Source organism: Sinocyclocheilus anshuiensis, unplaced genomic scaffold (assembly GCF_001515605.1).
Source record: "Sinocyclocheilus anshuiensis isolate Anshui unplaced genomic scaffold, SAMN03320099.WGS_v1.1 scaffold1051, whole genome shotgun sequence".
In the NCBI taxonomy this organism is placed as follows: Eukaryota; Metazoa; Chordata; class Actinopteri; order Cypriniformes; family Cyprinidae; genus Sinocyclocheilus; species Sinocyclocheilus anshuiensis.
In genome coordinates, this window is record NW_015546234.1 from 1,153,753 (window position 1) to 1,181,695 (window position 27,943).

A 27,943-nucleotide genomic window follows, 5' to 3' on the forward strand; every position below is an offset into this window, starting at 1 on the left:
TGTTTTGTTATGTTGCTGCCTTATGTTAAACTGCTTTAAATGACTTTTTTTCCCACATCAATCTACACTCCATTCACCATAATGGTAAAGCAAAAAACTGTTTTTTAACATTGCAAATTTATTAAAAATAAAAAACTAAAATGATTCCATTGCTTAAGTATTCATACCCTTATCTGGGACAGTTGAAATTCATCTCAGGTGTGCTGGTAGCAACCTCATGCTATACTACTGTTTTTCAGTGGCAGGGACTGACGGACTCGTCAGAGTGGAGAGCCTGGGATTGAACCCAGTCAAATATTTCTGGAGAAACCTGAAAATGTGCATCTGCCCACATCCAACCTGACAGAGCTTGAGAGGTGAAGAGATGAGGAGAAGGATGGCAGATAATTGCCAAATGCTGATGTGCAAAGCTTGTCGCATCATACCCAAAAAGACTTGAGGCTGTTAAGGTTTTTCAGCTAAATATTTAGTAAAGGGTATGAATACTTACGCAATGTACTTATTTCAGTTTTTTATTTTTAATAAATGTACGAAGTTGTGACAGTTCTGTTTTTGCGTTGTCATTATGGTGTATGGAGTGTAGATTGATGTGGGGGACAAAAAGTAATTTAAAGCAGTTTAACCTAAGGCAGCAACCTTAATAAAAGGTCTAACAGCTGATAATGCATATCAGAGCAAAATCAAGCACTGAGGTCAAAAGAACTACCTGTAGAGCTCAGAAACAGGTTTGTGTCAAGCCACACATCGGGGGAAGAGTTCAGAAAAACAAAATTCTGCTTGTAGCATGTAGCATGTAGTCTCTGTTACCCTTAATGGAAGAAGTTTGAAACAACCAGGACTCTTCCTAGAGCTGGCCTTCTGGCCATAAGACAGCAACATAACAAAATGTGAAAAAAATGATGAAAAATGAATACTTTCGCAAGGCACTGTATATATGTACATAGAAAAGGATCTCACAAAATATTTACCTGTTATTATTATTATTATTAAAATGAATAAGTGAGTCTTTCACAGTAACAAAAAAATTTGTTAACTACTATAACTCATACTATTATTACTAATGTTGTTGTTGTTGTTAGTAGTAGTAATAATAACAACAACAGTAAAATTATTAATATAATAATGTTTTTTTTATTAATGTCAATAATATTAACAACAATAAAATTATTATTAATAATAATAATAATAATTATTATTAATAATCCTATTTCTATTTTATGATTTTTTTTATTTTAATATTTTATTACATTGCATGTGTGGTTCAATATGTGTTATGGAGGGAACACAGGAAGCGTGCGGATCCATCTGCAAGGCTTTATTAACAGAGACGTGGCTTCTGGCCAAACTGTGCAATTGATGGAGAAGGGCTTTGATTAGTGTGGTGACCAAGAACCTGATGGTCATTCTACTTGAGCTCCATGATCATATGTGGAGATAGGAGAAATCTACAGAAGGACAAACATCACGTAATTTAAAGCAGTTTAACATAAGACAGCAACATAACAAAATGTGAAAAAAATGATGAAAAATGAATACTTTCGCAAGGCACTGTATATATGTACATAGAAAAGGATCTCACAAAATATTTACCTGTTATTATTATTATTATTAAAATGAATAAGTGAGTCTTTCACAGTAACAAAAAAATTTGTTAACTACTATAACTCATACTATTATTACTAATGTTGTTGTTGTTGTTAGTAGTAGTAATAATAACAACAACAGTAAAATTATTAATATAATAATGTTTTTTTTATTAATGTCAATAATATTAACAACAATAAAATTATTATTAATAATAATAATAATAATTATTATTAATAATCCTATTTCTATTTTATGATTTTTTTTATTTTAATATTTTATTACATTGCATGTGTGGTTCAATATGTGTTATGGAGGGAACACAGGAAGCGTGCGGATCCATCTGCAAGGCTTTATTAACAGAGACGTGGTCAAAAACAGGCATAGGTCAGAAAATGGCAAACAGGTATATTGATGGCAAGGCAAGAGGGATAATCCAGGTACAAGGCAAAGGTCCAGGCAGGGGGCGAACAGTATCCAATTGGGCGAGACTCGAGGCATAATCCAGGTACACAGGAGGCAGTGATCAGAACACAGGGAAACAGACAAGGCAAGACGAAGAAACCAAGGAAAACAAGACACTAGGCTCGGTAATGCAGCTATTGCTAGATGAGTGATAAACGCAGAACAATACTCAGCAGTGAATGGTTGTTTGAGACTGATTCTTATAGTGGGTGTAATGGGTAGCAGCTGTGTGTGATAAGTTTCAGGTGAGCTTGTGATTAGCGCAATGGAGCATGGGAAATGTAGTCCAGGGTGATGTGTAATAGTCTGTGTGGTGTGAGAGTCAATATAATGGGAGGGCGACCTCTGGTGGCAAGTGGATGGAAGTTCATGGACAGGATTCGTGACAGTATGGTTTAAAATGATATCCTAATTTAAGAAAATAATGTGACAATTTTGAAAAGTGAAGAATTAGTGATAATACACGATTTCTCTGTCAAAACATTCACACATAGGTTTTATCCAAAAACATCTGCATACATACAGTTAGTGAATGAAATGAGAGTTTTCAGTCAGAATCATGTTTCTAACAATGCTGCAGATTTCACTCTGCTTATAGAAAAAGTGATAGAAGGTATATTAGTGGGATTTAATGCATGAGAAAGTCCAAATTGCTGTTCTCTGTTTCACACACTAGCATTGAAGCTCATATGAAGCTCTCCTCAGCCAGCGAATCACAACCCTTATTTCTCTTCAGATACTTCTGTTCACGATCACTTCAGTCTAGCCTTTGATTTTTATATATAGCAGCTTTCTAAAGTGCCCCTCTCTGATTTGCAGCTCTTCTGTATGCCACCATCTTTGGAAACGTGACCACCATCTTTCAGCAGATGTACACGAACACTAATCGCTACCATGAGATGCTGAACAATGTGAGAGACTTTCTGAAGCTCTATCAGGTGCCTAAAGGACTGAGCGAGAGAGTTATGGATTACATTGTGTCCACATGGGCCATGACCAAAGGCATAGACACAGAGAAGGTGGGTAAACCTATTCATCTTTCTGATGTATTTAGCACTTACCTTGTGCAGAGATCTGAATGTAGGGTACAGGGTGTAGAAAAGCCCTCATGAGGGAAATGTATTCCTTTTTCTCTCTCTCTCTCTCTTCTCTGTGGGGTATTTTGCCACATTGTACCCTATTCATATTTACTTTTTACATTTTGGTTACTTTTTATAAAACCATTATTCCACTATTTGCTTTTTATAGAACCATTATTTGTGAAAATTTGCAGTTTAACTGCCTGCACAATTTCTGAAATATTTATGCATAGTTATTCTCTTCAGAGATGGACAATCATGCCTGCTTTCACCAGTGTTTGTTGTTTGTGAAAGACACATTCTGAAAATACGAACACTTTTTATTTTTATAGATAAGCAAGGCTAAAGATGTGGTTTTGATCATATAAGGCATTGTTTAATTACTTTTCTTTAATCTTTATAGTGGTAACAGGAGTAATTATAGCTCATAAGCAGTTCCTTCTTCTCTCTTTCTGACTTTAATTATGAACCCCAAATCAAGACATTTGGATGTAAGCTGTGCGATCCCAAATGCTGAACTAAAGAGAAATCATTTGGTTTATCTTTTTTTTCCTGATGGATGCTATCATTCTGTCAGAAATGCCAAACTTAAAATAAGTGAGGTGGTGAATAAGAGGGTCATCTTTTTTTATGTAAGTGTCTCTACATCAAGACCTCCTTTTATATTTCATTCTAAAAGAGGAATAGGAAATTGCATTATATCCCAGGAGACATCAACCCTCAGGGAATGAAGAAGACCTATTCAACCTCTGGCTCAAATTTAGACCTATAAAGGATTCTCATAACTGATTTTCATGCAGCGTGTGGTGAAAAATCCCCTCCATTTTTTGATGTTTGTCACTGGGCATAACTGGCAAATTTAAACATTTTCAAAAAGATGTGGGGACAGCACAGATGGACACGTTCACAGCAAAAAATGTGCCTGTCGAAGTGACTTTTCATTTAGAAGTTGAGCAGAACATGTTCCAGAGGTCTAGATATTTATTATACTTACGTATAACATTGTTCATCTGCATTATTTATCATGATCTGACCAATGGATTAAATTGGAATATGGAAGAATAGGCCTGACCAGAAAGATCCTGTATAGGTAATGGAGGCACAAAGTATAATTGGTTTCTGCAGTTGTAATTGCATTCTGGTGAAGTGAAGCAATGTGTATTAGATCTTTTCCATGCACTTAACACCCTGCATGCATAAAATGCATGTAAAAAGCATCCAGCATATGCCAAATTGTTTTATGGGCACTTAATGATGTAATATTATTGCCAAAACCCCATACGCACTGATACCCACATACTGTTCATATTCATACCTACACACATAGATTTTTGGCCACTGCTACTTTCAAATAATATTTTTCTTAAATTATTCTACACAACTGCAGTATTCCTCAAACATATGTACTGTATATAGATAGAGAAAATGGCAAATAAAAAAAAAAATAAAAAAAGATTTTTAAGTAATCCTGTTAAGTAATCCTGTTGTTCCTGTCAGTAATTTTAAATCAATATATATATATATATATATATGGATTGTATTAAGTTAAACAGATTATGTATACCCACATATCAAATCTACAGATATTAGAATGTCTTACTCCATAAACCCCTATTTGATATTTGATTTATATTGCCGAAATCTAATTTATTTAGCTGTCATGATGCTAAAGAGACCTCATTCCTGCCCTTTTCATCAATACGGAGGCCCTCAGCTAAATGGGACACTTAAGCTCATTAATGAGTGACTGTATTTGGGTCCCTATTGGAATCAGTACACAGTAAAGAAAATAAAAACTCTATGATTAACAGACTGAATCAGTTGTAATCATCTTTTGTTATTATACATACAAGTTAATTGTTAAGCAGTTGTGTCAAAGCCAGCTAATCTTAGTATGTTAATAGCATTACAGTACAAAAATGATTCTTCAGCTCAGTGTCAATTTAGCTCTTACTGCTTAGACAGCACACAAGTGAAATATTCAGAAACTGACATTTCCAAATATCACCAGCAACTGAAAATCTTTCTGTTTGACTTCTTTTATCTCACTAGCCTAATGAGGTGCAGTAAGGCTAAATAAACTTTGCATTGCCAATGTGATTCTATGCTCTAGCCTATCATTTTAATAACTGACGTACCCCACATTATTACATGACTCTGCAATACTTGATTCTGATTGGTTAATCGAGATGTTCTGCAGTAAAATATCACATATCACTCATAATACTTATATTATTAAAATAATTTTAAGCTTAAATATTTAATGTCTGTCTGTTTGTACATATATTTATTTATTTAATTTATTTATTCACTGTATGATTTTATTTGATAAACAATTTATTTTATACAGATTATTTTACTTTTTTTTTTTTTTTTTTTACATTTCATTATATAATATACATATGTCCTTATGTATGTCACAAAAATGTCTCTAATATGTAATTGAAGGTCCAAAATAGAAAAATGTATAAATGTAAAGTCGGCAACGCCAAAGCTCCAAAAATTTTCGCATAGCGCGTTTAATTTTTTTAATACATTTTTATATATATTTGGAGCTTTGGTGTTGTCAACTTTACATTTATACATTTTTCTACTTGTTTTTTAGTCGAGCACCCATTTGAGATCGATGTGCGTGCTTTAGCTTGCTCTAGGTCCAAAATAGAACAAATGAACTCAGGTATTAAGACAAAAAGAGTTTCACTGAACTATGTACATATTGTTAAGAGAATGTGTCATTAAGACATGACTTTCCTTGCTTCTTGCTAGGTTCTGTCCATCTGTCCTAAGGACATGCGTGCAGACATCTGTGTGCACCTCAACCGCCAGGTGTTCAACGAGCACCCTGCCTTCCGGCTGGCCAGTGACGGCTGTCTGCGCTCTTTGGCGGTGGAGTTCCAGACCACACACTGCGCTCCAGGAGATCTCATCTTCCATGCAGGAGAAAGCATGGACACTCTTTGCTTCGTGGTTTCTGGATCGCTGGAGGTCATTCAGGATGATGAGGTTATTGCCATTTTAGGTGAGCTAAATCATTCTTTCCACACTAGAAAAACAAAAGTCAAGTGAGACCTCAGGGGTTAGTTGTCACATAGAGAAGTCATCACAAGGGCTATATCTCAAGTTACTATAAGATTTTATGATATAAAACCAAATACACAAATGTATGTTGGTTTGAAACACCTAGTTTAAACAGTAAACTAAATTAGGTAAACAAGTGAACACAGTAGAACCACACTAGCATACATTAAAGGGGTCATATGATCCCTTTCCCCCATATGATCTCAAGTTTTCCTTTCTCTTTGGAGTGTTACAAGCTGTTCGTGAATAGATAAGATCCCTAAAGTTGCAAAGTGTTGTTGCCACCGCCGCCATGTCGTGGAGACGCTGTGTGTTTCGTTGTGAAAGCGAAACTACTTTGTTTGGTCTTCTAAAAGAGGACACAACTAGAAATCAGTGGTTAAGTTGTATTTACAACACTGTTCCAGAACAGTTCAAACCAAACATTCAAAGGTGTGCAGCGCATTTTACGGAGAAGACGAGGACTGTTTCCTGGGAGAGTAGCCTACAATGCCGGTGTTCCGGTGAATTCAGTTCCCCTGTTTCCCCTTCGGCACGCATGCTGACCCTATACAGTCTATGATGCTGACAAATAATGCTGACTCACAGCCTGTAAGTACGTTTTCATATTTAAAGGATTTGCCACTGATGATTCAAACGCGAGTTTTGAGCAGTGTAGAGTAGCGCTTGTTGTTTGTCATTTCTCCAATCACAAATGAAGACATGGGTTTATGTTTAAGCGGCACGATGCAACGCAACGCGTAAAAAGACAGTATAAGTCATTATACTCCGTAATTATGTCCCCACTGGATGCATGTTCTTTTTTAGCAACGTCATATGACCCCTTTAACACTAAATTAAGTAGACTCTACTAGATCTACTAGAAAGTAGATTTTAACATTAAGTTTGATCTATATTCACACACATTCTGTATGTTGCCATTATTAGGGGCCAAGCACTGAAGGTGCAGTGGCACCTATTGTATCCGTTAGCGTCATTTTTCTTCTTCCGCCGAAAGTCTATGGCAGCCCATAGAACCGCTTGCAGGAAAGTTGTGAAATTTGGCACACTGATAGAGGACAGTCTCAACATTAACCACAGCAAGTTTGGAGTCTCTAACTCCAACTCTCTAGCGCCACCACTTGTCCAAAGATTCAATTTATTTATGCTAATTTCAATTTCTTTATGCTAATAACTTTTGAACCATGAGGCACAAAATGAAAATTCAAAACTCGCAAGGTTTAGTTTTTTCGCTATTTTTAATTGTTCGTAAAACCTACTTTTTCAAACTCATCCTAGCCGGTTTGTCTGATTCTCACCAAAATTGGCTCAGATCATCTTCAGACCATGCTGGCAAAAAGTTATGGAATTCAAGTTGATTTACAAAAATGCTAATAACTTTTGATTGCATTAGCCTATTGCCTTATCAATTTTCCCTTAGCAAATCCAAACTGCCTTTCGGCCATTTTGATTTATGCTGTAAACCTACTTTTTCGAACTCCTCCTCAAGCCTAGGTCCGATTTTCACCAAAATCGAGTCAAATCATATTCAGACTGTGCTGACAAAATGTTATGGATTTCGTGTCGATAGACGAAACCGTTTTTGTACAGCGCTGCTACAAATTTTAGGCATGGTGCCAAAATGCATCTGAGGCTGTATCTCTGCGAAACTTTGACATATTTGCATATTATTATTATTATTATTATTATTATTATTATTATTTCTTTTTCTTTTTTTCCATGAGAATGCCAGGACTCTCTGGAAAATTAGATCTTGTATCTCAGTCTTTCTTGGCTAAAAATTCCTGTTGATCAAAACAATAGTTTGATATTATTTTACCTTTTAGATTTTTGTTGCCTTTTCTTGTTTCTTTCACTTTTTCACCTAATAAGCACTGTTATTTTAGTATTATCAATTCACCAATATAGTATTTAATGATATTTTGAATTAGCTTGTTACTCTAATATTTACAATTTTCATTCTAATTTCAGTTTAAGGGTTTAGTAATTTTAGTAATGTGCATTTTTAATCTTTATTTCTTTTTTGTGTTTTTTATATTTCTCTTTAGCTTTATTTATTTAATATTTTATATACTAAAATTAAAAATATTAATTAATTAATTAATTTTTTGAGTTTTAGTAATTTCAGTACTTAAACTAATTAATTTAGTTGCCTAGAAAACATAATTTTTGTTTTGTTTGTTTTTTAAGTTTCTAAGATTCTAAGGTTATTGTATCGACATAGAGCTAAATTTTTTATGTGATAGTTTATCTTTTACATGTACTATAATAAAATATATTATTAGGCCATAAATACGTACATATGCAATAAACATCCGTATTCCTAAACAGTTTAGTGGTGGAATTTTTGTTAGGCGTGTCAGAGGTTTTGGGTTCTATTCTGCCTTCGTATAATTTTTTTTTACTTATTAAAATAAAAGATGTTCATCAGTGATCGTATATCAAGAGCAGGGACACATTTGTTTTTATTTTGTTTTGTGATTTAACCGGAATGAATAGATAGTTTCCAAAACGTTTAAGAGATAGATTGAAGCGATGTGTGAAGACGAGCCACACACAAGAGAACATTCCTTCACTAATAACATTGCAACGAACATTCAGCATGATTTCAAAAACAACAGATTCCAGGCCCTGATCAAATCTTATTTAACAGAAACAAATGTCAGCTGGATATGTTTCATCTGCATTAGGTACGTCCATGCCGCAAGATGTTTCAGAAAAGTAATTGGGACAATATCGACCCTGGCAAAAAGTGGTGGGGACATGTCCCACTCGTCCCATCTGTAAATTTTGCCTATGAACTTAACCCATATATTGTGACAACATGCCCCACTGTGGTCACAAGAAATCAGCTGTGTTCAAAAAACTTCATCTTTTTTCTTAGCCAATAATGTTGGAAATGTTCAATAGCTTTTAATAGCTTTTGAACATTTTGATTAAAGCATAGGCCAAGACCTCAATATATGTGCCTGTACAGAAATTAACTTTCAATAATAAACTCGCCCCGAGAAATATTCACTGGCATGAAATGTGTGACAGTATATCCAAAATATTCAGCTTTTAAGCAGGTTGAATATTCTTGAATAAATACAGAATCCTGTTTTATTTCAATATATACTTTGCTACTGCTGTTAATATTTTCTGCACAACATCATTGCACAGCATTCTCATTAAACTCAAGAAAGCCCAATGCTGCACAGTTATCCAGTTTGTACTACATTAATACATCAGAGCTCTGTAGGTTTTTCCTGAGGGCACATGCCGCAGCTCCAAAACACATCAAGCTTCGCATAAGTGCAGAAAAATAACAAACTTATAAAGGGCACAATACTAACGCAGTGGATTCTATAAGATGGTTTTCACACAGGATCTTACACAGTGAACTCGCTAACGTTCATTCTCTGAAGTAACATAAAAGCCCACACTCTGCTCCTTGCGTTATATGTGGCATTTGTTACTCTGTCCACTCCGTCTCCTTATCCTGCTGTAATGGAACTGTGGGGACCGATTCTCCGTCCATTGATTGTTGAGTCTTTTGTTTCACAGGGATGTTCACTGGTAGTTCACAGTCTCCAGTGCAGCCAGTGCTATAACAATGACCAGATTTGTTGTCAGAGAAAGAGGCATATTTTTAAGCACAAATGCAAACTGCTCTTGTAAAAGATGAGTAAGTCCTGGCTCGTAAACCTCTTATTAAAAATTAAGAAAACAATAACTAACTATTTATTAACAAAGTTCGGGAGGAGCACGATCAGATAATCAATCAGTCTGGCCCAGGTGGAGCTCGTCAGCTAATCACCTTAACAAGCACATACGTGTGTATATATACAGCCAACTTACCTCAGTTCCACGAAAGTTTTCCAGCATCCCACCTCCCCCCCAACACCTCACTACTATTCTAATTTCCTCCCAGTCTTGGGATGGGGGGGGAGGGGTTCTCTGGGTTCGGGCTTTAACCCGAGCTCGGAGCCCTCCCTCTGGACAGCACGCCAAATATGCTACTAATTGCTTAATCACATTATATGTTAGTGTGAACTCGTGAAGAACAATAAAAACAGGATGGCTATTTTGTTTTGATGAACGTGCGCAAACAGGCACGTTTTAAGATTTTTTTTCCCCTCTTTGGCTGGACTATGTCTTTATCTGATCATCTCTCGAGTCTTGCTGATGTACCGCTGCCACAAGAATGTGACGTGCCCTTTCATTGACGTGGTGTAACTGCAAACGAAGTGACATTAGACCTTATGAGACACTGTAGAGAGGAAGTTAATGTCTCTTCTCTCTAATGGGGATTCGGATCAGATGCTCTTTTGCTTTAATGATTATGAAATGAAATAAGATGCGAATGTTAATTAGCCCTAAGGCATTTACTTGAACCCACCAGACTAAACCTACTGAGCTCCTAATGATGCCCCTCATCAAAAACGTTGAACACTGGGTACTTACACTTTGTACAGATTCTCTCATGAGTCTGGTGTGTGAACTTAGAAGATACTGTACCTATGTCATACTGTAGTAAGATCTGTGGAAGCTTGTTTCTGCCACAGGATACAAACAAAAAAGGTAATTGCAACTTTTATCCCACAACTCTGAACTAGCAATTCTGAGAGGAAAAAAAAACATAATTGGAAGATAAACTCAAAATTCATATATATATATACATTTTTTTTTCACAATTCCGAGTTTATATTTCACAGTTCTCACTTTTTTCTCAGAATTCTGTTCTATTGTTTCCGCCACAGAATAAAAAAATAAAAAAATTATAATTGCGGCTTTTTATCTCACAATTCTGATTTTTTATATATAATTGCAGTTATGAGTATATCTCACAATTCAGAGTGGAAAAAAAGCCCAAACTGTGAGATAAAAAGCTGCAATTACCTTTTTTATTTTTTTTTATCCCGTGGCAGAAACAGAAACAAGCTTCCTTAAAGATCAAATCAGTCTGTCTGATTCAGAAAAAAAAAAAATTGTTAGCATTCGCTGTGCAGGGTGGGAAAAGCACGTGAATAAAAGTGTTAAAGTATTAAAATGTTACTGAGTGTAAGTCACAACAAAAGACAAATACATTCGCCTTAAATTATGTATTTTTTTCATGTCCATACTGAACATTAACTGTTGGTAAGAAAAAGTATGTAAACCCTTGGATTCAGTAAGTGCCAGCAATAACCTCCACCAAATGTATGAGAGTTTTGTTATATGACGGCAGCTCTGACCAGCAACTCCAGTCACCAGCAGTACAACTGTTTCAACATTATTAATAATAATAAATGTTTCTTGAGCAGCAAATCAGGACATTAGAATGATTTCTTAAGGCTCATGTGACACTGAAGACTGGAGTAATGATGCTGAAAATTCAGCTCAAATTTGAAGAACTTTTTTGCATATTATTTTTTGCATAGTATTTGCATACTTTTTTCCTGCAACTTTATATCTCATGTAATTTCAAGCTATAATCCCTGTCTTCTGTCCCAGGTAAGGGTGATGTGTTTGGTGACGTGTTCTGGAAGGAATCCACACTGGCTCATGCCTGTGCTAACGTGAGGGCTCTGACGTACTGCGACCTGCATGTCATCAGGAGGGATGCCTTACTCAAAGTGCTGGAGTTCTACACAGCCTTCGCCAACTCCTTCTCCCGAAACCTCATCCTCACCTGCAACCTCCGCAAGCGGGTAAGCGCTACATACTCACACTTGTTGTCACCAAATATCACATTCTAATAGCAACAGACTTTTGCTGAATCCCTTCTTGGAGAATAGAACTCAAACATGATTGCCCACTTTTTCTCAAGTCTTGGTTCAAGAAGGCTTTTTTTCCTGCACAGGCATTTAAAAGTCTTGACATTAGAAAACCTGAATAAAACCAACCAGCTCTGAGATGAAATACATGATAAACTTTGATTTGAAGCAAAAAGTACAGTAAAAAACTGAAAAAAAGACTGTTTACTATTAGTAAAATAAATATGAATAATTTCAAATTACATATTTGGGTAAAAAGTGGCTATGAATTTGTGGCATATATCAGTGTTCAGCCGAGATTATTATTATTTTTTGTTTATTTTATTTTTATTTTTTATTTATTAGTACTGGTTAATATTGGATATACTCATTTCCTCTATTGTTACATTTACAATTACCTTTGCTATTTTCTGACACTCGCAGTTAATCTTTGAAGACACTTAATAATTTAATAACAGCTAAATGTTATCTTAAATCACAACTCTCAAAATAAATATGCATTTTTCATCCTGTGCATTATAATTTTTTGAGGCCTAAATTCACTTTTAAACTGATTTGTATTTTTTTATTTTTAATCTATCTTTAAATGAATTATGAAATATTGCAAAATTGAAATACTGTGTGTATTACATATATTTTTGTTATTATTATTATTTTTATATTTCTTTTTCTTTTTTATCTTGCCATATCAGTTAATTTTTTTTTTCTCAATAGAGATTCATGCACATCCTGGTGCACTTTGACCTAAATGTGTGTTGTGCAGTCCTGCTGTGTGCTGTGTTGGCATGAGTTCAGAGCTCTGTTGCGGCTTTCAGACCTGACCTCACATTCCTTAAATACATAAATGATTCATTTTGACAGACCGCCCATGGAGAACTTTGGGTCTCTTGACAAAAGAAAGACCCTGTGCACTCACAACACAATTAAGAGACCTCAGCTGTGCACTTTACTGCCATTGAGTTACATAATTAGTGAGCATTGTATAAAACTATATTTAGACACAAAGATTTCCTCTGTTGCTGTATCTAATCTATATTATTGAGGAAACGATGCACTGAAATTAGGTGTTAATGTCATTTTTAAATAATGAGGGATGGGAGATCCTTCTTGCATCCTCTCAAGTAAACAAAATAAATTACTAAATTCTTTCATAGAGCTGCTGGACACAGACAGGAATCACTGAGCCACGATATTAATTTAGTTCCTCTGGCCACAGTACAAGAGGACCTGTCTAATGAGAGGATACTTTGCTAAGGGCACAACTTAATTGATTTAAATGGTTATGGTTCTTCAAGGTCTCTGAGTAACTTTGAGTTCATGAATTTTGCATGCAGCTGATTGGTGGAGCTCGAGGTATATCTTTCATTAGTAGACGACATGCTTTCGCTCTTATTGAAAAATTCTTGTTGCAATATTATTTTTTTAGATTTGTGTCTTTAATGTACATACTGTGATTTTTATGATGGGTTTTACTGTTGATTATTATTTAAATGTGCTAACTTTTACAGCAAGTCGAGAACCATTGTTTATACTGACTAGGCTGAGTTGAAAATAGTGTCAAGAGTTTTAAGGGCAGAGTTTTGGTTTCTTTGTCGGTGGAATGACAGAGGCCGCCCCATCGCCCCGCTGTGCTCAGTCGACTGGGTAACGCTGCTGATGGGCCGGCTTTGCTGAGGAGAAACGGCCCCCCCGCAGCGCACACTCTGAAAAAAAGCCAAATCATGAGTCAAATCAGTGGGAATACACACACACACACACACACACACATTTATCAAGTATGATAATAATAATAAGAAGTGTGACCTCCTGCTAATGTTATTAAGTTATTGTCATCTCATCTTCACCCTACACACAACATGACAAACGTTGGTCACGTTGTGTTGGTGTTGTTCAAAAATTTTAACTGGTAATTATAGCATATAAAACATAAAATATACAATCAATATGTAATTACACTGGACTATTTAATTATATTTTAATAATATTAATATATTCTACTAATATTAGTTAATCAGAATTTCCTTACGCTTACCAAAGTTGCAATTGTATAATCAAAAATACATTAAAAATGAATAATAATATTGTGAAATATTATTACTAGAATTTTAAATAACTGTTTCTTTTAATATATTTTAAAATGTAATTTATTCCTGTGATGGCAAAGCTGAATTTTCAGCAGCCATTACTCCAGTCTTCAGTGTCACATGATCCTTCAGAAATCAAGAAACACTTATTAATATTATAAATGTTGGAAACAGTTGTGCGGCTTAATGTTTTTGTGAAAACTGTGATACCTTTTTCTTGGATGAGTAGAAAGTTAAAAAGAACATTTATTTGAAATAGAAATGTTTTGTAAAATGTCTTTACTGTCACTCTGGATGAATTTAATGCATCCTTGCTGAATAAAGTAATTAATTACTTAAAAAATCTTACTCGCCCCAAACTTTTGAGCAGTAGTCTGTTTATTTCTCGTCCACTATCCTGGATATATTTTTTCACTGAGCTCATCACAATGCATTCTGGGAATGGGCGAAAGATATCGGTGATGATGCCTTCGAATTTGGCTAAAAAGAAGTGTCTTAGCAGGTGCCATGATCATAAAAATAAAAGATTCACAGCCCAAGTTCTCACACTTTCTTTAAAGGCTTCTTCAGCTGTCCTTCATACTCCCTCATTATCGCTAATCTATCCTGGCCAATGTCTGAACAGCTCACTGAGGTTCTGATTGTAAGGAAAAAAGCTCAGTGAAAGCCCTGTAAATATCTCTGAAAGAAAAGGTCACCCTAAAATCTGCGGCTCGCAGAACCCCAGGCCTTTGGCCACTATGGTGTTAGTGAATGAATTTTTCCAAGGCTTTACATCCAGTCATGGATTAGCTGTGCGGTGCATTTGGCTTGTAAAGAACTGTTCCTTTGAACTTTCTTTTTTTTTAGTTAAAGTAACTCATGTGGTTCATGATGGTCAGAGTAGATCACATTAAGCTTTGCTGAACTGATGACCTTTGATGGTTTGATATTTGACAGATGGCTTTGTTTGGCATACAGTTGTGAAAGTAAAGGTCTGAGTGTGTCTAACCCGTTTCGAGTATTTGTATCTTGTTTCCACATGTTCAGTAGACGATCCCTTTTCTAGATCAGCAGACAATCCAAACCAATCTCAAACGAATACTCCACCATTACCCGATGAGCTCACAACTGTTTGTCTTTGGTCGTTGATTAGTGTCAGATCAGAGTCTTTTTTTGCCCGAGCTGATTCATCTCGGCAGCAAATGCAAAGAGGAAGCAGAATCCTCCATGCCTGCCATGCTTACCTCCTAACAAGATTTACAAGGCCTTTGGAAAGCTGCAAACCCCTGTCAATAAGGTGGGTGAAGCAACTTTATCATCCCCTCCATTACCAACAGGACAGGCAGAGAGATGCTCTCTCAGCAACAAGAGAAAGATTAATAGAGAAATCATCGGATCACAGTGTGTCCACACAGATAATAAGCCGTGCTTAATAGAACAGTTCATTTTTGGTGCATTGACCAGTGGGGCTATTTGTATCTATCTGCCCCCCAGCGAATCCATTTCAGAAATTGTGATGTTTGAATTTACATTCATTGGTCTTTTACGTCCATTATTAATGCCTTCATTGTAAAAAAAATTCCATAAAATTTATGGTAAAAAAACGGCAGCTGTGGTTGCTGGAATTTTACCGTAAAAAATACAGTAGCAATTATACTGTCTTTTTCACTTCCAAAAATGGTATACTACCGTAAAATTGTGTGTAATGTCCAATACAGTTTTTCACCGTATATAGTAGGGGAATGTACCGTTAACCATTTAACAGGTTTTTACTGTAGCATTTTTACAGTCTTTTACCGTTAAATTCACTTTTAAATTCACGTCATTTTTTACAGTGTTGCAAACACATATGTTTGGTTTTCTATGATATACTCTACATTGTTGTTGCAAATTCTGAGGATTTGTCACCAAGGTAATGTTATCTAGCTGGCTGACATGGATAAAGTTTTTTTAAATTTGCTCAAATTATGTGATAGTCTTGGATCAGTAAGAATGTGTCTGTGTGTGTGTGTGTACTGTATGCTACTGTTCATAAACTTTGAATCAGTAAGATACTTTAAAAGTGACAGTAAAGACTTTTACATTGTTACAAAAGAGTTACATCTCTGATCTTTCTGTTCATCAAAGAATTAGCATTGATCAAACTGTAAATGTTTCTTGAGCACCAAATCAGCATATTCAAATGATTTCTGAAGGATTGTGTGAGACTGAAGACTGGAGTAAAGGCTGCTGAAAATTCAGCTTTGCCACCACAGGAATAATAAATGCAACCTTGTTGAATATGAGACTTTTCAAAATAAATAAATAAATAAATAAATTCTTACCAACGACCCAGAATAAATGTCATTGTGTGATATATTTATGTATAAGCTGCAGTCTGGTTGTAAGTTGTGTGTGTGTCTGACTGTGTGCATACAATACATGGGCATATAAAAACATGACACAGAGAATATTCAACTATTAGCTAATTTGGAGAGATGTTGTGGAATAAAAGTGTTCATTTTTTTTTTCAATTACGGCTGCTACGTCTCATTGCCAGTGTCTGCAGGATGAGGTATCTGTACAAATGCTTCCTGGAAACTGGGCGGGACACGATCAGAAATTACATGTAAACAGCAAGACTGGCTGATCTTATGATGCAGGCTGTTTCAGTTCTTAAAACTTTGTTTATAGGTTTGGAAAGCAAGACAAGATCCCTGTAATATTTTCTATAGCCACTGTGGACATTATCGATAAAAATAGTAACTCTAATAGGCCATATATGCCTTCTCTTACAGAATTACTTCAGGGATACATCTAAACTTCAAAGCCAATATCTCAGTGTACCATAGTTACTTCAAAGTATCCATGAAGCTACATTTATCCTGACCTCAGTCTATATTATGTTTTGTAAACTTTGTGGAGACATTAAATAAGTTTAATAATCCTGAACATAAAGATTGCACAGGTACAACATACAGTAGATGATTTCTGAAACTTAATATGGCGAACATGAAAAGCAGTGGAAAAGTTACTTTCACTTTAGAAATGAACCATAAAAGTGAATTTTGCACCCAAAACCTTTTCACAAACTCACACTTCAAATGAATAATATAATACCTAATTTTAGACAACTCTTGGCTGATTTTCTTCTTTGGCAGTGTCTTGAGATTTATTCCACTTGATTGTCATTAAATCTGTGCTGATCCGGAAATGATCCTTTTAGATTAGTTGAAGTTGGCTGGCAGCTCTGTGGGCAGAGACGTGAAGTGATTAAATGCAGCTTTTTGGCCCAAGAACAAAGGCCAAGATAGGTATTGATCCCCAAACAGAGACTCTAATTTTATGGATTGCAAAATGGCATCAGCTCTCTGTAGCCAATGTATTCTTGACAGAAAGCATTATAGGTGAGTGAAAAGAGGCACTTGAATGTCTGAATGCAGAAAAATGGACGTGATCGCCTAAAAGGGACTATCGTAGTCCTGACTCTGAAGTAGTGGGCAATAATTTGCTGATTGGCCGGCCGTGTTTGGAAAGTGCTGAGCGGGGCGTTCCTGGGCTGGTGATGCCTCAGCCTTGGGATGGGGGCGCGGACCTTGTCTCTGGCAGATCTTCAGCATCTCACTATACTTAAAGTAGCAAAGCAGAGGAGTGTTGAATGGGAGGGGGGCTGCAAAGGTAGGATAAATGCCTGCCAGATCCCATTAATCTTCCCTGTTGGATTTTGCTGTGTTGGAAGACTCAGTGCACTTTTGTTTCAATTCTCTGTGCTTTTTGCCTTTACACCCATTTGCTCTGCAGAAAATCATCTGAATCTTTCAAAACTCGGGGACACATTTCAAATCTCCTACAGTGAGTTGTTTTACACCCAAACATAACTCCTATAGCAATAACAACCATAAAAACAAGTACCCTTGTGGGTCTCGGTCTTCACAGTTTATTTGCCCCTTTATTTCTACGCAAACTATGGCTTATTTTTATCTTATATACTTATAGACTTTTTTGTGTTTGTTGTGCTTAAAGCAGAAGTTCTTAGTCCAAAATTTATTTCCAGTCTTGCTTTAACACCAACCCAGGCGTGTTAGAAATACTTGACTGCCTACATTTCTGCGAAACTGAAAAAAACGTACCTATACACATATTTCACTGCAGTTTCCAGGTGAAATGAACACTAGAGGCAGTAAAACACCAACAATTTTTGTTCCTTTTCACACAAATGATGATTACGATGTCAATTCAGGAGTCAAAAGAGCTCAAAGCCTTGTATAAGAGAGATAAAACAGCATGGTTGCTTCAGCAAATTAGTTTTTATCTCACGTTTGCATTTGTTAACACTGTTGGTTATGTTTAGGGTTTATTGTAGGTGGTACATTAATTTTAAATGCGATAGAGGACATTTCATTTTTGAACTGCCGTGATACGTTCATCAAACAACATAAAATGCTGCCGCAGTTATGCTTTGGAGAAAATTAAACATGCTATTTAGTGCCAGACACTGGGTAGTTCGCTTTTAAACTGCTGTTAAATATGTTACAAGCGATGCGATATTAATTTGCAACCATTTTGGTTCTAGATTTCTCTATCATCTTTTTTCATGATCAAGACCAGTGGAGTATTGTGGAGTACCAGTGTCATTTGTCACTTTTTTGTTTTTGGCATATTGACATTTCAGTGGCACTGTTCAGAAAATTTGACTAAATGACAACCTGAATCAGCAAGTTACCATGTTGTTGCATTTTTCTCATGGGATAGCAGATCAAATTAGGGCTACTTTCCTAGGCTGGCATCCCAGTCCACAGATACTTAATTTATCTTTAGCTGCAAATGGATGTAGTTTCAACAGTTTCTAACAAACCTAACAGCTGTATGAAAGACCGCAGAGACTGAAAGACTCTCAACAGCTGCTGTTACTACACCTCAGTGGGGCTAATGTGAGTAATTTGAATAATTTCAAATCAGGCACAGAAATAAACCCTGTGAGTTGATTGTCATGTAATATACAAAAAAAAAAAAGAAAAGATCTCTGCACCTGGGTATAATATGACTCGTAACCTTTTCAAACCAAGTCACGATGCAAACCAGAACAAAGGCAAATGGTTTCATGCTTATCAAGAGAAAGAGTGTCAGCAGTCATGCTGTGCATTTGACTTTGATTCATTTTCCAAAGCTGTTTGTGCTTATTGCTCAATGTAGAATGGTAAACACCAAGCCAGTACAGGATAATTCGGCTACATATGAAATATAAATTTCTCTTACATGCACACACACACCCACACACCCCCCCACACACACACACACTTTATACAGTTTATCACTTTTTTCCTTTCTTCTCTTGGATTGGAATACCCAAGAGAACACAGGTTTAATAAAAAAAAGTGTCTAAAAGTATGCAAAGAATTTAATAACTAGAGAGCTCTCCATCTATCTCAAATCCTGTGCCTGGCTTTTGAAGTGGTTTTATGAATTTATATGATAAAGTCAAATTTTTGTAATTTTTGGTCATTTTAGTCTATTTTTGGTCAAGAACAGCCTTACTTCAATTCCAATTTTAGCCTAAACCATGTATTCAAAAATGTGATGTCAACATGACAAATTTGTTTTGGTAGCTTTATCTTCAATAACCAATTTAAATAAAAGTAAAGAATGTAAATCTAATCAATAGGCAAACCTCTATAGCAAAAAGAGGATTTATTTATATTGTTTATCTTAATGCGTTTCAATTTTTTATTTTATTTTTTTGAAAAGGTATAGGCATTCATAAAAAAACAACCTGAATGAGAAGAAAGAAATGGATTTTTGTATGTTAAGGCCTTTTTCTCATAATCCACCTCATCCCCAGGGATACGGTGGGACGGTGTAACTGTCACCGTTCCCACTGTCACTGTCACGGCACGTTATGTTCCATGTGGATCTTGTCATGAGTGATGAAAGTGTTGTCTCATTCCTTTCATGTATTTATCAAAGTCAGTCAACGACTAAGGGGAATAAACAAGATTATGAGAATATTTTCTTTGGCAAATGTGTCTTTTTTCTTGTTTAACTGAATGTATCTATTAAAGAAACAGGTATTTGAGAGTTTAACTTAACAGAAAGCACACTGCCTGGATTATTCCTCTGATACAATACATGCCGCACGAGAACCAACTGGTACTCTGGCTAATGAACACTCGTGAACACGACAGGTTTGTTTAAAACCCAATGATCATGTGAAGAAGCATGATTTGAGAAGATCCAGCGAGCATCTTTGACTGCCTGTACAAAGTCACATGATCAATGCCACAAGTTTACTTTTTTATTTCTCAAAAATGTAAAACTTAGACATAAAAATTGTATGTCATATGACATATGTATATGAGTTGATCTCATAATTTTACTTATCCTTGACATTATACTTAATTTATAATGAAAAAATAACATCTTTGTATATTTAGCATAATATAATTAGCATACTTATCAGAAATTGAAGGTGCATTAAAGAGGAAAGGTGATGAAGAGAAAACACTCTTAAAGTAATTGACGGTAATTGTTTCTCATGTGGACGTCAGTAAAAATGAATTTGCATGGCACATCAGTGATAAATCTCATGCATTTGGATGGCGATGTATTCACGGCGGAGGAGTGAGTTTTGTGGGAACGTGCACGCTGCTCACGTGGTCGGTTGCATGATTGTCTGCTGTGAATAAAATGGCACATGCTTGGAGTAATGAGAATAAATTCATGTTTAATGTAATAATAATATTTCTGTAATAAATGTATAGGCTATCTTTAAAATGCGTGCAAATTACAGCGAAGCTCAACACCTATCATATGGTGCTCTGCAGTGGAAAAAAATTATTTAAACAGTGAATTTTGTATTGATTTCTTTTTGTTGTGGATTTGGACGGTAATTACGTCACCACACGACCTTGGTGTGTGTCAAAAAACAGTAGATAATTTGGCCGGGGATTTTTACGTGGGTGGTAGTATAAAAACACCGACATTCTGGATTCGGATGGCAATAAAATCACCGACTACCATTGCAAATCCTGAAAATACCTTACGTCCCCCTGAGAAACAATTACGGTCCAAATAGGGCTTTAGTCTCAAAGACTGTTTGTTTGATAAAATGCTGTTATGAATTTCTTACAGTATTTCCCAGTGCTCACATTTTAGGTATATACTGTAAATGAGAAATTGTACCATTTAAGTTGGACATCTCTTGAGAACAATTACTAGCTACATAATTGCTTTTTTCAAAAGTATTGCACATTAGGTTAACCAAACATTGTTTAATAGTATTCTAGCTACCCTTTATTTATGTCACAGTGGTTCTGAAGCAAAGCAACCAAAACTAATACACTTGTAAAAGGTCCCAGTTCCTCCAAACTGTCACAACTACATGGACTTTGTTTTGCTTTTGCACCGTGTCCCTTTGTTGAGTTGAGTGTCATTTTGTTCAGGTGTGTCTAGTCAGTCATCCTTGTTTGGTCTTGTATTTAAGTTGCTGTGTGTTCAGTTTGAGTTTGTCCGGTCTCGTCTATGTTGTCGTCTGTATTTCACGGTTGTGACCTTGCCTGTTATCTACTGAGTTTCGTATTGTGGATTATTCATTAAAGACTTTTATATATCATATCTTCTTCATTTGTGTGTGATCATCGACCGTAACATGACACCTACAGAGAGGTTTATTAACATGCTCACTGTTTTTTAATCTTTTTGGTAATCTTGGCCTAAACAGTTTGGTCAGGTGCTCGGCCTGTTCATTCAAAGTCAGGGGAAGTGAGATGAAATAAGCATATTTTGTAGGTCCAATAAATCATCCGTGTTGTCTTTTTTCCTCCGTAACCACGTGGCCTGGGTTCTGAGCTCATGCATCTGCTCTATTTATGTCTCAATCCACCACACATGGTGTTAAATTTTGGTGTTTGTGTTAACACTGACCATTTATTTTTCTTGATAATGTTGTTCAAAGGGATAGTCCACCCAAAAATGAAAGTTCTGTGATTATATACTCACTCTAATGTTGTCCCAAACCTGAATGACTTACTTTCATCTCTAAAACAAAAAAAAATCATATTTTGAAGAATATTTTTTGGATGTTTCTTTGTCCATAAAATAAAAGTCAATGGGGTACATAACAAGTCATTTGCACCCCTTAACTTTAATTGTATTGACACATAATGACTCCGTAAATATATAATAAATAATGTTCCCTGTTTGACACTTGTCTGAAACAGCCAAACAGAAAGTCCAGCACCCAAACTCATGCCATTGGCTGAGCTGCTGTTACTGTGTGGGGCTGATGTTATCTCAAGAAATGTAGAAGAAATGCTGTGTAGATTTGTCCCTAATACTCCTACTGTGACAGTTCTGTTAAATTGCAGGCTGGACAGTTTTTGATGTTAAGACATGTAGCAATATTAGTCTAATTCTACAGCTCATTAGTTTGAGTTTCTGTCCAGGAGTGAACTCACGGCTACAAAAACAAGACTGACCTGGCATGCCTGTGCAATTATTCCAATTATATAATCCATCTTTGTTGGAAGAGGAAAAAAGCCTCTTCACACAGGTTAGAACAATAACGCTTGCTCCAGAGAGTGTAAATGAAATATTGGATTCTTCATTAAAATTCCCCATGGATGTGAATAGATCATTATAAATCCCTAATCAGTTTTTCTCCACAGCAGAGATGCGGGCTGTTGACAAGTTTTTTTTTTCTTTCTGTCTCTGCTTTTATTCAGCAGATAGCTTGAGCGTTGTGATAATTGTCATTATCCAATAAGAGACTGCACAAAGGGAATCATTTAACAGCGTGCATAGCTGAGGCCAAAGAGTAAATTCTTTATATTCTGGCGTAATTCACAGCTCTTTTTTTATTCAAAGGGCACATAACATTGCATCCATATATTATACACATCAATTACACTGCATTTTCACATTCATATACAGTATGTAATGGTGTTTTATGGTAGACAGAGATTACTATATTTAGCTATAATAAACAGCTTTACCCTTTACCCTTTAAAGGATGTGGGTTGTTTTAAGTGTTTGCTCAGATACACTTATGGCTGTTTAAACTAGGGGTGCATTATATATTGGTACCATATTGGTTAACAGCAATATTATTATTATTATTATTATTATTTTAATTCATTGGTATCAGTTGATTTTGGATATTTAACTGTTCATGCTTATTTTCTTGTTTTTACATTTTGATTACCTTCATTGTCATCTATCACTTATTTATTTGAAGTTGATCTTTAAAATCCCTAATAATTTAATAATATTGTTAAATGTAATCTTTAGCAAATCTCAAAATGAATATATTTTCCTTAATGTATATTATAATGTTGTGATGCCTACATTCAGTTGTTGTTAGATTTTTATTTATTTATTTATTTAAATAATTAACAGCTTATCAGTATTATAATTTAATACTAATTTTAACTGTTCTGAATAGTGACTAAATAGATATTTGTTAAGTTCAGAATGTAAATTAAATGCCACAACTGTTATAGCAGTTATGTGATGACTATTATTTCCAGCAAATATTTTTTAGAACCATTTCCTGTCATTTCCCAAACATAATTAGCATCCATCACAGCACACACCTTTGTTTCTTTTGTTGCATTCTCACTCTGCACCCTAGCGCTTATTTTATGTTTGGCTACACACTGTTCCTAGTCCACTATCACTTTTTCTTTCTAGTTGACTCCGTCACTCCCATCTCATTCTGCACGTATTAAGCGACATTTAAATAATATGAAGAGGCAGAAGGGGGCTGGATTCATTATTTACCAGAGTCCTCCTGGGAGATGAGAAGTGACATGCGATGCAGCACTTCAGGGAGCCGAAAGACTGCACAGGGATAGCTAAAGGGCACGTGACATGCTCTGTTCTATTTTTAACACTACAGACCAATGTTTGCCTGGAGGAATTTTTTTTAAGTCAGCATGGCTGCTGTTACATTATCTCACGCGACATTAATAGTGATGAAAAAGCATGCAGTAATTTTCCAACAAGTTTATGATTTTTTTTTTTTTTTACTGTAATGTGTAAGTGATAAAAAGATTAGACAACCACTACAAGCAGTGCTGATCTTAGACTTCTGGGGGCCCTACGCAAAACTGTCGGCGGGGCGGTATGAGTGGTTATGAACGAATGAATGAAACGCATTTGTCCGTGTTTCACTCCGTCTCGAATCGCGCTCACGGAAAGCACTTGAGAAACAGTGTCTCTTCCGTGGTTCGGTACGCTTTCAACTCGTTTTTTTAGTCTCGAGCAAGACTGTACGACTTTCACATTACATGATTTGACTGATTTTTACGTAGAAAGGGCGACAGCGCACTGCATTAAAAGAAATGATCATTCATGTTTTCATATCCGCTGGCCAAATTAAAAAACGAAACTAAAATTAAATCATCTTTGAGAGCAAGGTGTTTCGGGGGCCCTACGCAGCTTGCGTATTTTGCGTATAGGGAAGATCGGCTTTGACTACAAGTGAGAATTTTACACAAAACAAAATGTTATCCAGGCTGATCTTTGAATGTTTGATGAATTTCCATTAAAAATAACAAGCCGTGTGGCCGCATGTCCTCCTCTGTATGTCAGGTGGGGCCGTACTGTACAGAACTCCCTAGGGTGCTCAGCTAGGGGGCTTGGGTGGCTAATTAACACTCTAATTAAAAGTAATGTAAAATCAAAGCTACTGCAATGCATTTGTTAAATGTGAGCCAAAATCATCACAATTAAAAGAACCAAAGACTTAAACTACTTCAGTATGTGTGCATTGCATTTATTTAATACACGAGTTTCACAATTTGAGTTGAATTACTGAAATAAATGAACTTTTCCACGACATTCTAATTTATTGAGATGCACCTGTATACAGCAACGAGCAGTATGGCTGTATATTCCCTCGGTAGATAGAACGGCCGGCACTTAATAATCATAAACTCCACCAGGGGTGAGCAGTGTTTGTAGACCGCAACAGCATTGCAGCACCACGCATCATTGATGTAAACACAAAGCCCGCCGCCACGGGTCTTACCTCCCTCGACGAGAACTCTGTCCGCTCGATAGCATGTCAGCTGATCGAGATTAATTAACGCTGTTGCTGAGCCATGTTTGCTGAGCCATGTTTCCGTGAACACAAAAACACAACAGTCTCTTACGGTCCATAGTAGTCGGATGAAATCCAGTTTATTATCCAAAGAGCGTACGTTAGCCAGTACGATGGTGGGGATAGCTGGCTTGTGTGGGTTAGCCGCTAGCCTAGCACGGATACCTCCATGCTTACCCCTCTTCTGCTTCCTCTCGCACCGCTTGTGGCGCCTCCGCTGTGGGCGAGGTGCAGCAGTGGGGGTCGGTGATGGTGTAGGCCTCCGGAGCAGACCAAGGTCCTGCAGCTCTTCAGCTTGCACGGAGTTTAGCTCTAAAAATGTGGTACTACCGACATCGAGCAGAAACTCATGACTGTATGCGCGCTTAGAGACAGATAGACGCGACGAATACGTACAAAAACACTGCGACTCACAAGATAAAAAACACGAAAACACCGTTCTGTCGGGAGAGAGAGAAGCCGCAGCGTTTGCACGTGCCGCCATCTTGGGAAAGATCATACATCAACATACACAGACACACTGCTGTGAGCATGTAGCCATGTCGCTGTTGCACAAATAGCATACATGAAATTACCCATAGTCAATCTAGACAGGTGGAGCTGGGGGAGTTGGAGGTTTTCAGAGGAACTCTATTTCTGATATATGCCACTTTATATTTCACAATTGCGACCTTGCTTTTCACAGTTATGACTTTATATCTCACAGAGGGACTTTACATCTCACAAACACACTGTCAGAAAAAAATTTGCAAAATTGTACATTTAGGGATGCAACATCTTGTCACTGGGGCAGTACCTTTAAGGGGACATCTTTTTACCTTACCTACCCATAAAAATTGCTCTGATGTAATTAGCCAGTGGATGATTTAACCAGCATTATGCCTTCTTAGTAACTAGTGCCTCTTTAGAGCTTGAATTTTTATTTCATTCATTCAGAGCAGACATGGATACCAAACATACAGATTTCTTACCTATTGTTATGTCTCCACAGATTGTCTTCCGCAAGATTGTCGATGTGAAGAAGGAAGAAGAGGAGAGGAGACACCAGAAAAACGAGGTGACATTGTCAATCCCCGTAGACCATCCTGTCCGCAAGCTCTTCCAAAAGTTCAAGCAACAGAAGGAGATGCGTACACAAGGTTCATCCCAGCATGACCTCGAGAGGAACCAGTTTCAGGTGGAACACCACCTCCATCCACTCTCCCACCAGATTCATCAGCTGCAATATCAGCCCCAGTACCAGGGCCACCATCCTCTTCAACATCAACACATGGACCCCATGCAAAACGGGGCCCCCGGCTCGAGAAATGGCAACAGTGGGTCTAGCGTTGTGACCGTCTCGCAGATAACCCCAATCCAGAGCACCCTAGCCTACGTTCAGACTGAGGAACCGAACAGGAGTGAAAGCCATGAGGCAATGGAGCTCAAGCCCAGCTTTGGCATAGAGGGCTCAAATTGTCTAAAGGTAACAAGTCCGGTTAGACCAAGAGGAGGAACAGGAAGAGACTGGATGCATTTTCATAACATTGCATCAGGATCATCTCCTATGCTTCAGCTGGAACTAGAGAAGCAGCCACAGCAGAAGGAAGAGGAATGGGGGGATGTATCCCAGGCACTAAATGTGATCTCCCAGGATGGGAAGAGCCAGGAAGCAGAGGGTGGGCAGTCTAACGAAAGGGATCCCAGTGGAAACGGTAATAATAGTGATGAGACTGATGAGAATAATGCCCTACACAAGACTGACTCTTGCGACAGCGGAATCACAAAAAGTGACTTGCGTATTGACTGGGTTGGTGATTCACGGAGCCCATACGAGAGATGCTCAACGGAAAGGAGCCCGGACGAACAGCCCAGCCCTGGAGTGGCCCTTCGGGGGATTCACTTTCAGCCTGTCCCTGAACAGACTGTGCTTCAAAACAGTCTGTACGAGGCAAAGCTGGAACTAAAAGGTGACATCCAGACATTAAATAGTCGACTAGCAGCTCTAGAGGACCAGATGGGGGAGATTCTGAGACTTCTCTCCGAGAAGAGGAAACCTTCCCCACCTCCTCAGGCCTCCTCGCCAAAAACCACACTTCAGTGCCAGGACATCTTTGCCGTTTCTCAGCCTGTCACTCCAGAAATGGAGGGGGACAATGGACCCCTTTGAATTTGGATAAATATATTTAGATATTGATATGCTGTTTTTATCACTTCCCTTCCTCACACTCAGGAAGAAAAGGTAAATACTGATGATTAGAGGAAGGATCTTTGCTGTTGTAAATATATACTTGCATGTCCAGCTGGAATCTGGCCTGCCAATGAAATCTTCTCTATGGATAGTAGGTGCTTGTACACGTACGGAGTCGGCTGCATGCAGAGATGGTTTTATTCTGACCTTGTACATGGGATCTTCTAAACAGGTGATATTTCAGGGCATTTTCTCTTTGAGCGACAGCTTGATGCCCCAGACGTGGGTTCTTGGGTTGCTGTAAGGCAGAATCAGGCTTGGTTTAATAACGCCATCGGTCATTCTTCATAGTGAAATGGCTATTAATAGCTACAGTCATTTGAATGGGATAGTTACTCAAAAAATTAAATAATTAATTATTTATTATTAATTTACTAATGTCGTTCCAAATCCATATGACTTACTTTCCTCTGTAGAGCACACAAGAAGATATACTGATAAATGTATTACCTGTTTTTGTCCATACAGTGATAGACAGTGGGATCCAACATAGCATTAGACCCTATACATTTCATTGTATGGGCAAAAAACCACCAAGACTTTTTCAAGATTTTGTGTTATACAGGTTTGAAACGACATGAGGCTAACTAAAAGAACTTTCATTTTTAGGTGAACTATCCCTT

General features: G+C 36.9%; 1 protein-coding gene across 1 annotated transcript in view; it reads left to right on the plus strand.

The window, feature by feature from the left end:
* LOC107701494 (potassium voltage-gated channel subfamily H member 5-like) overlaps positions 1-27,260 on the plus strand; it is a 95,495-nt gene extending 68,235 nt beyond the window's left edge. Inside the window, exons 9-12 of the mRNA XM_016503513.1 lie at positions 2,869-3,068; positions 5,895-6,147; positions 11,682-11,878; positions 26,082-27,260. Coding sequence (XP_016358999.1) covers positions 2,869-3,068; positions 5,895-6,147; positions 11,682-11,878; positions 26,082-27,239 — 1,808 coding nt within the window. The 3' untranslated portion in view covers positions 27,240-27,260. The remainder of the gene's footprint in view (positions 1-2,868; positions 3,069-5,894; positions 6,148-11,681; positions 11,879-26,081) is intronic.
* Positions 27,261-27,943: the final 683 nt, after the last annotated feature.